The sequence below is a fragment of the Clupea harengus genome, chromosome 20 (genome assembly GCF_900700415.2).
Source record: "Clupea harengus chromosome 20, Ch_v2.0.2, whole genome shotgun sequence".
Lineage (NCBI taxonomy): Eukaryota > Metazoa > Chordata > Actinopteri > Clupeiformes > Clupeidae > Clupea > Clupea harengus.
The window spans coordinates 11,123,383-11,137,623 of record NC_045171.1 but is presented as its reverse complement, the minus strand read 5'-3'; the positions used below and the strand labels follow the sequence as shown (position 1 = coordinate 11,137,623).

Sequence of the window (14,241 nt, the reverse complement as noted above, 5' to 3'; positions counted from 1 at the left end):
TGTGTTTTTGTACAAAATCTGAGCACCTCTGAAAGTTGTTTTTTGTAAGGGTATGCTTACATTTGATTTAAAGAAAAAAATATTTTTTACTACATTCCTTTTACTCTCATGTTATTATTGCTAAGGCCTTAATTTAATTTTGATAAAAGTTTAATTTAATTAGGTGGGGATAAAAATAAAACCAATAGTGATGGATGCATACATTAATAATAATAACATAATAACATGACAATGTTTTATCGTGTCCAACCCTCTAATTATCTAATCATAGTTCTTCACTGTCTGCTCGCTTCCTGGGCTGAATGTGTCAACAATGACTATTTAGATGAATAGGAATAGGAATCAACCACTCTTCAGGTTTGTACAATACCTCCCCGAACAAGGTTTTCAACATTGTCATTTTATAAGCCGCCCCCAAATCTACACAAATGGGCCTTTAGATTTCTCCTCAGCTGGTCAGCAATTAAGTAGGTGGTAACTGAATGACATGACAGGTGATCATTGTTGATGTAGTTTTAAACACTTACTCAGAATCTCTCCATAAGTTGACATTCCCATTATTAGCCTTTAGCTATGAACGTTCTGAGAGGAGAAATGAGACAGATCCGACTGTAACATTTAGCAGAATAGCGGTTCCAGCAGCTCCTCACCCTAATCTATAAATAGCCATGAATCATATGAGCCGCTCCACCCAAAGGAATGTAAGCATCAACAATGACACTCCCTGCAGAGTTTAGCACAACTGCACAGGACCGTCGTTGGTCAACTGAGTGAGCATGGGCTATGCTTTTTCATTGGCTAAAACACTGACTTGATGTGATGACACTTTTTTTTTTTTAACCTAACGCTTCTGAAAGACAGAGTTTGTATGATGATGGGGCTTCATCTACTAAACTCCACAGCCTTTTCCTTCCTCTGGTGGACCACCCAAAGAACACAATGCATATATGGTACAATCAGCGCGCGAGAGAGAGAGCGAGAGAGAGAGCAAATAGTCTGCTATTTTAGAAAGGGACAACGACGGGACTGGTCATAAGTTTGGAGTGTCTTGTCAAGCGCAGTCCAGTTTCAAGATGAGTGTGTATGGCTGCTTCCTCGCCAGCTCAGTTCTTCTTTTATCGTTAATGGCAGTAGGTAAGGGATCTAAAAACTGTGTTTTAGTAGTTGGAATATACATATTGAATGAAAATGTGTGCAATTATACTACAGAAGTTTTACTATTATGATGACATTTATGTTAAGGTTTGGCTTCCTACATGAATACAATGTCACTGTGCCATAGTTGACGATTATGTTTTTATTACAAGGTTTTACTAAATGAAAGCTATGTGAATGCTTAAAGTGAATCGCATGTTTAATGTCTATATATACATATGTATATTGATTTCTCTTTATTGATTTAAACCCATGTTTAAAGGAATTGAGAACTGTTAGCACGAGTAAGCACTGTTAATTGAGCTCTATACTCTACTACCTCTCAATTCCTCTTGTATTTAGTTGAGCTTTTTAGCGCAAGTGTCAACATGTAATTGAATCATATCCAAACAATTTTACACACACACACACTCATACACCAACACACAGACATACACTCAATAGAAAGAGGTACTGTGTATATACTTATATACAGTATATTATGAGGCACACACACTCACACACACACACAAACACACACACACACACATTCAATTAGAATTGACAATAATCAGCACAAGTGTCCGGGAATTCCCAGTGAGGCTAGGCGGGTGTTTCCTTCCTCTGCTGGCCTCCCTTCCTTTCTTTGGGCAAACTCTGAATGCTCTCCTGCCTCCACTTTAAATGTAATGACTCAAGGGACTCGGTACAGGGGTGAAGGGAAGACAATGGGCATTGATCTGCCAAACACAACCAAAAAGACAAAGATGGATGATTTTTTTTACCCATTCCATCATCTCTGTGGCTTGGTCACACCTTTTATGAGAACACGTAATGCTTGCTTTTGTTAAAGGTCGACAACCTTGCTTGATGGTCACTTTGTTCTTTGTAACAGACCCCTTTGCACGGCTTTGCATGTTCCTGCTCTACCACGTGCAGGACCTTTTAACAACTGTACTATTCTGCAGTTTTTTGTTTTGTTTGGTTTTGTTTTCTCATTTTGTTCATATTTTTTTCTTAGTGGTGTATAAATGTTGTCCAGCTCTTGGACAGAAATTAAAACTCTGATGAATCGCTTTGGTGTTTTACAGTGCTGGAAACCTGCAAAGTCCCTTTCATTGATCCCCCTCACCTGCTGGTTCTATATGGAGATCCAGCCTGGGCAAACTGCTCCACCACAGATCAACCAAGCATGATGGGATGGGAATCCCCTGTGGGATCTATAAGTGGTGCCGGCATCACACACCTGATCTGGACACTACAGAGTGTGACTACGTGGACTGTAGGAGGGAGAACACAGTGTTACACAATTTCTGATTCAGGGAGTTCGTGTACGAGCAATCTCAACATCACCATATACAGTGAGTGGAAGTTATGGTCCCTAACTTGTAAATCAACTTTTCTCTCCTTCTTTATTTCTTTATTTTATATCTTTACTTCTCACTTTGCCAGGGGAAGCAATTATTGTATTCCTTACAGCCAGTGTGGAATTTCAAATAATACATTTTACCTATCTATATTTCTATTGGAACTGTTTTAAGTGCCTTTCTTGACCTAACTGAATTCCGTGACTGGATACATTGTGGATACATTAAGCAGAATCTTACGTAGTCATACTCATTTCATCACCATATTCAAACATTATGTCAAGGAGTTTGAAAGATAAGATTTATTGTGCACCTGAATCTGTCTTGAGACAACAGTACCAGGCTGAGCCACTAGTTGGAGCTGTAATGCCGGGACAAGCAATGGTGCTTTAAGATGGCTTCAAGATGAATCCTTATAATGAAGAAATTAGGTCTACTCGAAAGTAGATTCCAGCAAAACTAATTTAAGGGCATTATAAAACTAATTTGCAACTTATGTTCCTGACAAAGCTCTGAATACCTGTTAGGCTGCTCAAATGTAATTTCAGTACTCTCTCAATCTGTCTCTTTGCATACTTATGAATTACTGTGTGCCTGTTAGGCTACTTAAATGTAATTTAAGTACTCTCTCGATCTTGTGTATTACTCAACAGAGCCTCCTGACAGAGTGTCCATTCATGCCGTAGGCGATGTTGATAACTTGGCTGAAGGGCAGCCCCTCCAGCTGGAATGTGTAGCAGAGAATATAGCCCCTGCTTCACATGTGAAAGTGACATGGTTTAAAGGACAGGAACAGCTAAGAGGAATCCCCTCAACTGACTTCACTGTTGACGGAGATCCAAATGAAAATGTGACCGTGACACATACACTACATCTCACTGCCAGCAGGGAAGACCATGGAGCCCAGTACAGATGTGAGGCCGAGCTGGAGCTCGCGGGACTTCAGCCTCATGCGGTGAAGAGCTCACAGCCTCTTGGGATTTCAGTGTTTTGTAGGTCAAATAATTTTTCTCGGTGATGTCACTATCAATAATAATCAACATTGCCTAGAGAGAGATAAAGGTCCAACATTGTTCTTCTCTTTGCTGTTTTGTTTGCTTTTATTGTTGCTATTAAGCTAACATTGCATCCTTTATCAGAAAAAAGAAATGCATTCTCAATCATAATGTGCTTTAGTGTATTTACATCCATGGCAGTGTTTCAGTATGTCCATGCTTTTTGAGTACATTGTCTGGTGCTTGACAACCCTCCAACACTTTTCATAAGTTTAAAATTTAAAAACATAATCACATATGTAATGGGGTCTGAGAGTATTTTCTCTTTGTCTTTCCCCATCTCATGACAAAACTGTCCAGCGCACCAAATTTGAACTGTGACTTGTATATTTTCAAAATATCCCTCTTCATTTAGCTATCTTTTTCTTTCTTCTGCAGTTCTTCCTGTGATAAACTGTCCTTCAGAGGTCCAGGTGCGAGAGAATGAGAGACTGCCCAACTGCACAGCTGAGGGTAACCCCTCTCCAGAGTTCACCTGGTTCAAAGGTCATCAGCAGGTGGATCCCCAGTCAACTCTTAGCAGGGTGGATGGAGGCCGGTATACTGTGACTGCCAGGAACAGTATGGGAATCGTCAATGAAACTGTGGATGTCGAGATTTGGTGTAAGAGTTTGACATTCACATACAAATTTTCAGGCAAACTATAGTTGTTTCACATAATCTGAGAGGAAATTGGCTTGACAGATCAAACTTCTGAGACAAAAAAGAAGACAAAAAAGATTTCTTTCCCTCAGTCCATGGCAACTCATTCTGTAGTGTTTTGAGTCTTATATATTCTTTCAGGGGATCTAACATTAGATATTGATGCCAAATTATCAAGTACACAATTTGCCCTCTGTATTTATGCTCTCTTTATTGTGATGTTATGTTGTAATGCAGGTTTTACCTATTAGTGTATAGTTTTTAGGATGGCAAAGAGCTATCAGGTATTGTTATATCCATCTTCATCTCTCTGTGCAATAATAATGCTCTAAAAAATGTTGCAGCAGATTTAAATAGTAGTTAAAATGTATATTTAAAAAAATGTCTCTCTCTTTATTTCTTCCTTAACTCTTTCAATTTCACTCTCACACACACACACACACAAACACACACACACACACACACACACACTAGTTGGGCCTGAGATCAATTGTTCTACAAAGGCCCGGGTCAAAGAGAACGACAGACTTCCCAGGTGCAGTGCTATGGGCAATCCCCCTCCAGAAGTCATCTGGTTCAAAGGTCATCAGGTGGATCCCCTTTCACCTCTTAGCAGGATGCACGGAGGCCAGTACACTGTAATTGCCAAGAACAGTGTGGGAGCTGTCAATCAAACTGTGGGCATTGAGATTTTGTGTAAGAGATTTCACATCCAAAATGTGTTGCATTATGACATCTGACAGTGTTAGACTCTTGTGGGCCATAGAGAAGGACTTCACTGAGATGTCTTTCCTTGTTTCTCCTAACTCAGACGGTCCAATGATCACCTGTCCTCAGACACTTGAGGTGAGAGAGAATGAGGCACTAAACGGCTGCACAGTTGAAGGCAATCCCCCGCCAGAGCTCACCTGGTACCAAGGAGATGTTAAAGTTGACCGCATATCAAAACTGGGCAAAATGGATGGAGGCCAGTACACACTGTTTGCGGAGAGCAAGCCTTTTTCTTCAGTCCATCATTCTGTGGAGGTGGTTATAATCAGCAAAGGTGAGTGTGTGTGTGTGTGTGTGTGTGTGTATGTGTGAGTGTTTTAGAGTGTGCGTGTGCATGTCATTTAAAACCTGCTATCATCTTACATTTTAAAGCAAAGTTGTACAAATGATTCATCTATACTATTAGTCATGTCTTATAAGTACAGAGTCCCAAACAAGTGCAGTACAATAATATTTCTTCTGTCTGATTCCTATCAGGTAATTACATTTCCATGTCTGGTGGTTGTGTCCTATTGGTGGTGCTGTTCAGTCACATCTTTCACTGACTGTGAATGGACGTTCACTGATGGACTGATGGAATCTACACATCTTGTGATTGGCCGATGGACAAAGAAGTGTCTTCATGGATGTTGTAGTTAGCAATGATTTCCTGGGTGGTTTTGTGGAACGAACTCTTTTCTGCCATAGCACTTTTCAGTTCATCTCAACCATCTGACATGTCCAGCACATGGGCATGGAGACAAACTCTCATCTTCCCCATTTCTAAAGAAAAAAACCCTGAACATTAAATAAAGCAGTCTCTTCAGCTATGAAGCTCTTAGGTTTGTTGGTTTTGTTTGCTGTTATTGTTGGTATTAAATCATATTGCATAGGACAAGAAAACAAACACACAGTCCTAGAAGCCAAATTCCGTACCACAGATATGCCATTTGTCGACGTTGCATCCTTTATCAGAAAATAGAATTGCATTCTTAATCCAAATGTGGTTTATTGTCATGATGGCCTTAAATATTTTGCTAGTATTGCTTGACTACTGCAACGCCCTCCTAACGGGCCTGCCAGCATGCGTGGTGAAACCACTACAGATGATACAGAACGCGGCGGCGCGTCTGGTGTTCAACCAACCCAAGAGGGCTACACTGGCTGCCTGTAGCTGCTCGCATCAAGTTCAAGTCACTTATGCTTGCTTACAGAGTGATTTCTGGTTCTGCTCCCACCTACTTAAATGCTCTTGTAAGGGCAAATGTTACCCCCAGGATGCTGCACTCGTCTAATGAGCGTCATTTAGCACTGCCGTCTGTGCAAGTACGGCAATCTAGACCGTACTACTATTCTCATTCGTAGTTCTACGTTGGTGGAACGAGCTGCCTAGCACTACCAGAGCAGGGGCATCCCTCTCGACCTTTAAGAAGCTCTTGAAGACCCAACTCTTCAGAGAGCACCTCCCTTCTACTAGTACTTAACTTGCACTTACAGCAGTTACATTCCTGCTCTTTTTTTATTTTCCTTATGTAAAATATTATGTATTGTTACACTAGGTCTCTATTGCTCGTAGCTTGACTATTCTCTCCCTTGTACGTCGCTTTGGACAAAAGCGTCTGCTAAATGACTAAATGTAAATTTATATTAGCAAAGTGTTTTGTGTGTGTTTAGTATGCCCATGCTTCTTGAGCACATGGTCTTTGTCTAGGGTTCTGACTGCCCTGACACTTAGACACTTAGAATGTAAAAACCTACCGTAATCACAAATGTAATTTATTATTGGTACGGAAGTGTAATGCATGTTTTTTAAATGGCCCTGCTTTTCTGAATTAGTTTTCTGTCTCGTTAATTCAGAAAAACAGGAATTCAGAAAAACACATCTGCTCTCATTAAGCTAAATGAGAGCTTAATTTCATGGATGCAAATATGTCCAGAGGCAGTGACGGAGGGGTATTCAGTTCATTGTAATCTGCAACCTCACCGCAAGATGCCACTAAATCCCATACAATGCTCCTTTAATGTTCCAAAACAACAATCAATGAACACCACATTTTTTAAATGTCTTGTCATAAACACTTACATTTACATTTAGTCATTTAGCAGACGCTTTTGTCCAAAGCGACGTACAAGGGAGATGTTATCTGTTATCTTATCAAGCGTTTTCCATTTTACCGATTACAAGGAAAAGGTTTAATGTAACTTAATGTTTGAAAACAGCAATCAGTAATAACAATATTTGTATGACATCTCACATGTCATCAGAACCATCTCCTATCAGAAGAGCAAAACTGAAATTCGAGGAATAGTTAGGCCTATGTTAAGCACTGTCCTTTCCATTGTTGCCCATTCTTGGTCATACTGGTGGCAAATTCTGACAGTACACAGCGCAGATCAGGCACATTCAATGTAGGCCTACTGTGAGTTAGAGCTTTCGCTATATTTCTCAAATGAGAATGAATTATCAGAACACAAAATTCTACCCCACCTCACTTGTACTGCAGGGTTTGACCAGATTACAGTCACAAGGACTCATCAGGCCTATAAGGAATAGGCCGAAGCTAATTAGAAGTCCACGCTTCCCTGTTTTTTGTAAGGGTATGTTTAGATTTGATTTAAACATAACACTTTTTTACTACATTCCTTTTACTCTCATGCTATTATTGCTGAGGTCTTCTAGAATATAATCATACATGCCACTTTTGCCTCAATGTTTTTAGTTAGGGGAAATATACAAAAACATCGAGGCATGTCAGACTACCTAAAAAAGAACTTAGACTCCAGAGTGTTTAAGGCTTATGTTGCACAATGAGCACATTTCTCTCAGAGATTGTCATAAACACTTAGCCTGGGTGCCAGCCGTACTTAGCCCCGCCCACAACATTTGAGGTCGGGAAGTTCGGTCTGGCATTGCTCCGTTGGGGAGAAATTATGCTCGAACCAAATTCTGTTCGTACCAATCAAATTGTCAGGGCGGGCTTTATACGATGATGGACAGATGATCAACAGTAACGTAATCAACCACGTCACCAAAGAGCGCTTGGGTTGAATTCATTTTCAACAAACATGGCTGCCAGGGGAGAGCTGATTGGCTGATTGGTTGTAGGTCTATCGAAGAGGCATTTTTTTTCCTGGTTCGGTTGAAACACGCCCCATAATCACAGCCCAATGGAGCAGTATCAGACTCATATTCTGACTAGAATTATGAATATGACAACATCAGGCTAATAAACACTTCCATCTGTCAAAAAATATGACAAAACTGAAATCCAGTTTCTTACATTAAGTGTTTTCCTCTCCATTGACACCCATTATAAGAAAAAGACTTAAGGTAAGTTAATGTTCCAAAACAGCAAAAATCACCACATTTCTCCAAAGTGGCTAAAAATGGGCTTACATTTGAAAAAGCACATTAGCCTACAACTTCATCGGCAGCCCAACATTTTGACCTATGGTTGCATGTTTGCATGAACCTGGTCAAACCAGTGAGGATGTAGTCACTGCTGTACAAGTGACAAGGTGGTGCAGAGATTTTTATTCTGATCATTAATTCTCATTTGAGAAATGTGCCAAAGAAATTGTGAAAGCTGTAACCCGTGTAGGCCTACACTGAATGGGCCTAATCAGCGTTGTCTACTGTCAGAATTTGACATTAAGTTAAATCTAGCCTTAAAGGAGCTAATATGTAGCACTAACAGCAAGTGTTTACAATCAATACTGCACTCCAAGGTCAAAACATTGGAGGGCGTTATTTCCCACCTCCCCCTCCTCCCCAGACTCGAAGCTCATGCAGGTTGGCAGGTTGAGGAGACTGAACCTACACCAACACCAAGTGCAGGTGGTCAGGTGCCGCTGATATGAGAGGCAGAGGGCAGAGAGAGAGACACGGAGGAGGAGGAGCAGAGAGTACAGGTCCTAGTGGTATAAAAAGCAGAGGCTCTAGAGGAAGGGCAACCGAGAGAAGAGAGGGTGCAGGTCCTGCACACCGGTCAAGTTAACACGACTGAAATCCGTGAGGTCAGTGATTTGAAATCAGTGAAATGTGAAGAAAAAAAATCACATGGGCATGGAGACAAACTCTCATCTTCCCCATTTCTAAAGAAAAACCTGAACATTAAATAAAGCAATCTCTTCAGATATTTAGGTCTAAAGAAACATGGACGAGCCTTAATGTAGTGCGATATACATACCCATTTTATTGTTATTGTTCCTGTTATATGTAACAAACTTCACTTCCCTAAGCCCCTGACTATATTTTGTAAATATAAGCCCAATCCTGCCTGATATTGTTAGATGAATTGTCTTTTGACATTTGGGGTTGATGTTTGTTCTTGTTACGAGAAGACTACAGATACTTACAGTAACAACCAGTGGCATCAAAAGAATATCTTTATTACGTTTACAGCACTGATTATATTCCAAGCTGTAATCAATGGCAACAATACAAAATATATTTGTGTGCTGATGAATAGAATCCTATAAAATGTGTTTTCCTTAAACTGGCCAGGCAGTAGTTTGGCAAAGGCACATATGATCGGAGCGACAGCAGAGGTAAGACTCAATGCTCGAGTACGATGAAGAAGTGTCTTCTTGAAAGCAGTTTAAAAGTGATTGGAATTTTTGTCAGATGTCAAGTCTCCTGAGGATTTCTTTTCGTCTGATTTGGAGCTCTATAACACACACAGAAAACACATTCAGTGTATCCTTATTATTGCAAGTGATAAAATGGTGGCTTATGAGAGCCGCTGATGTCACTGTGGCAAAGTAAAAGTATTAAAAAGGACGATAAGTAATCACATAGTTGTACTCTGTTGTACTTACACTAAACACTGGACTTATGACACATAGGTCACCACAGCAAAATCATGAACCATACACTCTTGACTGCTCTTGACACTTGACTGCTGTATGGGAGTCTCACCTTGCTCTTGAATAAGAGGCCGATGACGCCTTTGGAGCGCCGGTCTGTGGTTCTGTCCGACAGACACACGGACATGCTCTTGCTGTCCCGCCTGGAGCGCGCCGAATCCACTTCCTCTCCCCCATTGGCCACAGACAGAGACAGGCCTGAGGAGGAGGCAGAGGCAGGCAGTTCATGTCAATGGGGCAGTGTTCGTTTGTGTTTGTGTGTGTGTGTGTGTGTGTGTGTGTGTGTGTGTGTGTGTGTGTGTGTATGTGTGTGTGTGTGTGTGTGTGTGTGTGTGTGTGTGTGTGTGTGTGAGAGAGAGAGAGAGAGAGAGAGTGTGTGTGTGTGTGTGTGTGTGAGACAGAGAGAAAGAGTATACTCGGCACCATAGATTTCTGTTTACACTGACTTTGCATTTTTGACACATTTTAATTTGTTTTACTACTTCCAACAAATCAAAGGGAGCATATTTGTGTAACAAGTGCATTAGTTTACAAATTGAGTACTTAAAAAAGGGCTGGAGTACTCGTGGGTGAGGGGACGGGGTGGTGTTTGCGCAGGATGTTGTAAAGGGGGTGTCTTGCATCAATTAAAAGACTATGCAACTATGATGGGGTGGGTCTCAGCAATGTTTAATGTTATTGTTATCAAACATTCTACAGTAGCCCAAGAAACTTGAACAAAGTGGGTGTTTTCAAAAAGTGTTTTGTTTACATATAGGGGCTGTTTTTTTTTGGTGACTCCTGGTCAGAAAATAATCATATTTATTTTCATCTATTTTTTAACAACATCAATTTGTTTAGCCGCGTTAGAATATTAGTCTAGACTCGATGTTAGAGCCATTCTTGAGAAATCCGTCCACATCTCACAATTGTTGCACGTTTATATTATCAACTTGGGAAAGAAAAAATGTAATTTTCTGTTTTATCAATGAACTTCCAAACATCTGATTTACTGTTTTCTGCTGTCACCATCCTTCCTCTTGTTAACCAAGGTTTCTAAATGGAAACTAAGTGCGCGCAAGATCTAGCTTCACATGATTCATGAGTACTTGATGTTAATGAAGAAACTCGAGAATTGATGTAACTGCTCTGCAACTCTATTGGTGTGTTGACATGCCACAGTGGAACATTACATATCCTATACAGGTGTGTATTTATTCACTGTTAAGGACTGTCTTTGGGTTTACATGTTTGTGGATCACTGCATGTCCTAATTCTCAGACACATCTTACCTGTTATTGCAGGCAGTGATCTGGAGTTGGCACTGGTGTGACTTAGTCCTTCGTTTGGCTCTGACAGGTTGGTGTCACTGCGGAACTCTTGCTTCTTGGACAGCTAGGGGGCAGTGAAGAGAAACACATCAGTCTAATACTCTGGAGAGGATGGAGGGGGGGGGGAGTTCGGTCTCTCAGTGGCTCAAGGTTTCTCACAATTATAAGTTATTAAGTCTTATAAATTAATGAGTAAGTAAAACAGGATGACTGGAATCTAAAGGTCTCCCTTGAGAAAAAAAAAACAGAATTGACAGAAATTCACTGGTTAAAGTTCCTCTCCAGGCATTGATTAAACCCCTAAAACTCATCTCTGTTTCTTTTCGAACATTATAATCTAAATACTACCAATACAGATTGTAAAATCCAAGTATAAAGTCTACCCCTCAGATACCCAACAGCTTTTTCTCCTCCCTCACACTACTCGCCGCCCCCCCGTACCCGTTTGCTTTCGTTGGCCTTCTCTTTCTCCTCGCTGATGAAGATCATGCTGCTCCTCTTCTTCTTGCGTTTGGACTTGCGCAGACGCACCTCCACCTCGTTGCCTCCCTCGTCAATCACGCTGATGCTGCCACTGGAGCGGGGCAGGGTGGGGGTGAGGGGAACGCCCGAGTCCAGAGAGAAAGAGCTGGAGAGGAGAGAGGGAGAGAAAAGAGGGAGAGAGATCTTTTGTAAAATAGTATTTATTGTTACACTAGGTCTCTTTTGCTCATAGCTTGATTGTTCTCTCCCTTGAACGTCGCTTTGGATAAAAGCGTCTGCTAAATGACTAAATACAAATGTAGATGGGAGTAGGTGAGTTCTCAGTCCACTTTTGGAACTAAACTAAAAATGTAGTTTGTCCAGAACAGGATATGCTATGTTAGAAGACACACAGTGTGGATCACGGAGTTATTGGGGTCGGTTACCTCTCAGGTTGGGTTTTGGTGGGGGTCCCGCACTCCGATCCGGCCAGCGAGGAGATGGAGATGATGGACTGACGGTAGGAGCGAAGAACTGAACGAGGACGACTCGACTTCCGATCATCCATCTCCGGCTGAAAGCGTGAGAACAAATCAGCATTACTTCATGTGTGATTAAAGTACACCACAAACAAGGACAAAAAACGAATGAAAATAAAAAATCACAAATGCAGAACAATGAGACTGTCCATTTCACCATTGTTTAAATGGACAGGCAACACAAAACACACGCTCTGCTGTCCTCATCATCCTCAATGTCAAGTTCCTCTGAGTTTACCACTCTACCAGGTTCCCTACTCCTGAGGACCTACAGTGAAGTGTCTTTTTTTTCTACCCTACCCTACTCTACGAAAAATCACAAATCGCTTTCGGTGCATCCCGATGAGTGTCTTTCACTCATCCTCCCCTCACCAGCTCTCTGATGCCGTACTCCGTCTCCACCTTCTTCTTCAGCTGTTGGAAGCACTCCTCCATGCGGTCGTGGAACGGCCTCAGGTCCTCCACCAGTTTCCTCCCGTGGAGCGAGATCCCTCTGCCCAGTAAAGGAACCTAGAGTAACGGGGGCCAGAGCAGAAAGCAACCACGACAGCGTTTAATACTTCAACGCACTATTTGAAAGGCCCTCTGATAACACTGTCCACAGGCGTTAGTCTGCATCTCTACTGAAACCTAAACTGCTAATGATAGCAAATGGTTATGAAGATGGGGGGAATGTGACAGACTGAACAAATTGAGAAGTATGTATGTGAGGGGTGGGGTGGGATGTTTGACTCACCTGCCAGGCGATGAGATCCTTAAGGCGGGCGAGGTTTTCTTTGTCCTGCGGATGGCTCTGTATATACTCCTCTGTGAAGAAGGCCTGGAGAGTGAAAACACACAACCATGAGAGGAGAAGGAGGAGGAGGAGGAGGAGGAGGAGGAGGAGGAGGAGGAGGATGGACGACAAAAAGAGACTTAAACGAGAACTGAGTTTCACCATATACAAGAAAACAGGGAAAAAGAGGTAACAGACACACTCAAAAACACCATACATATGCGTAGATGTATGTTCGTATGTCTTTTGCCGTACGACTTGTCTGCTGAGGCTGCATAATATTTCATGGATTAAAACCTTTGAGTCCAATTATTGACCTTAACTGGACCTCAATTACAGAATATCTCACCTTCTCATACTTGGCAAAGCCCCCCATGACAGCCGGATCCACAATGCCATTCAGCAGCATAGACAGTGGGTTTATGGGAAGGCTATCATCGCCCTGGTACTGGTTGATCATGGTGAGGATTTTCTCATTGGAGTTGCTCATCGTCTCAATGGCATTCTCCAAGGGACTGATGGAGGCCTATGAAGAGGGCAGGAGATTATTATGGGCTAGACGAGGTGCAATGTGAGCTTCGAAAATCTGATTTCTAAGTCAGACTGTTGGACAGTTTTTTTACAACTGCTTACTCATGTTTTCTGAAACTAGGTGTCATTTTCTCAAACCTCTACACACAATAATAAATAAAAAAAATTGCACACACAAAATGCACACCACTATGGGGTTTTGCACTTTTAGTGACAGCTTTCAGACATTTTGTGTGTAAGCCGCTTATAAAAAGTAACTGTAACTGGGAACACAGACATCAAGAGGTATAAACAAAGACCCTCCTTTCACTTACGTGAGTCATCTGTGTGACCTCGAACCAGCGCAGAATACCAGGGAGCTTGTAGGCAGTGGAGAAGGTAGTGCGCTCAATCCACATAGACTAGAGACAGGTAATAAGAAAGCCTGTTATGTACGTTGATTTCAATCACATTATGTGTGTGTGTGTCTGTGTGTGTGTGTCTGTGTGTGTGTGTGTGTGTGTGTGTCTGTGTCTGTGTGTGTGTGTGTCTGTGTGTGTGTGTGTGTGTGTGTGTGTGTGTCTGTGTCTGTGTGTGTCTGTGTGTGTGTCTGTGTGTGTGTGTGTGTGTGTGTGTGTGTGTGTGTGTGTGTGTGTGTGCGCGTCTGTGTGTGTGTGTGGGTGTGTTTGTGTGTGTGTGTGTGTGTGTGTCTGTGTGTGTGTGTGTGTGTGTGTCTGTGTGTGTGTGTGTGTGTGTGTGTGTGTGTGTGTGTGTGTGTGTGTGTGTGTGTGTGTTGTGTAGTGTGGTGTATAAGTATGCATATTAGAG

The 14,241-nt window shown here is 41.7% G+C and overlaps 2 protein-coding genes across 2 annotated transcripts in view; one reads left to right on the top strand and one right to left on the bottom strand.

Annotated features, from left to right (window-relative positions):
• The first annotated feature begins 705 nt into the window (after positions 1-705).
• LOC116217958 (hemicentin-1-like) lies at positions 706-5,782 on the top strand. The gene is made up of 7 exons (XM_031557938.2): positions 706-1,134; positions 2,226-2,495; positions 3,155-3,493; positions 3,935-4,159; positions 4,673-4,894; positions 5,010-5,243; positions 5,447-5,782. Exons 1-7 carry the CDS (start codon positions 1,074-1,076, stop codon positions 5,512-5,514), a joined length of 1,419 nt encoding a protein of 472 aa, XP_031413798.1. The 5' UTR covers positions 706-1,073; the 3' UTR covers positions 5,515-5,782.
• A 3,537-nt stretch (positions 5,783-9,319) lies between these two features.
• Positions 9,320-14,241, bottom strand: part of LOC105903231 (dedicator of cytokinesis protein 2) — a 96,563-nt gene continuing 91,641 nt past the window's right edge. Inside the window, exons 43-51 of the mRNA XM_031558110.2 lie at positions 13,749-13,835; positions 13,253-13,429; positions 12,865-12,948; positions 12,501-12,638; positions 12,036-12,163; positions 11,569-11,755; positions 11,089-11,191; positions 9,870-10,015; positions 9,320-9,618 (exon numbers count right to left, since the gene is read on the bottom strand). Coding sequence (XP_031413970.1) covers positions 9,550-9,618; positions 9,870-10,015; positions 11,089-11,191; positions 11,569-11,755; positions 12,036-12,163; positions 12,501-12,638; positions 12,865-12,948; positions 13,253-13,429; positions 13,749-13,835 — 1,119 coding nt within the window. The 3' untranslated portion in view covers positions 9,320-9,549. The remainder of the gene's footprint in view (positions 9,619-9,869; positions 10,016-11,088; positions 11,192-11,568; positions 11,756-12,035; positions 12,164-12,500; positions 12,639-12,864; positions 12,949-13,252; positions 13,430-13,748; positions 13,836-14,241) is intronic.

Coding starts and splice junctions, on each gene's coding strand:
- LOC116217958 (XM_031557938.2), top strand. CDS start 1,074: ATGAGTGTGTATGGCTGCTTCCTCGCCAGCTCAGTTCTTCTTTTATCG. Junction 3,494..3,934: donor TCTTGGGATTTCAGTGTTTT/GTAGGTCAAATA, acceptor TTTCTTCTGCAG/TTCTTCCTGTGATAAACTGT. Junction 4,160..4,672: donor TGTGGATGTCGAGATTTGGT/GTAAGAGTTTGA, acceptor CACACACACTAG/TTGGGCCTGAGATCAATTGT.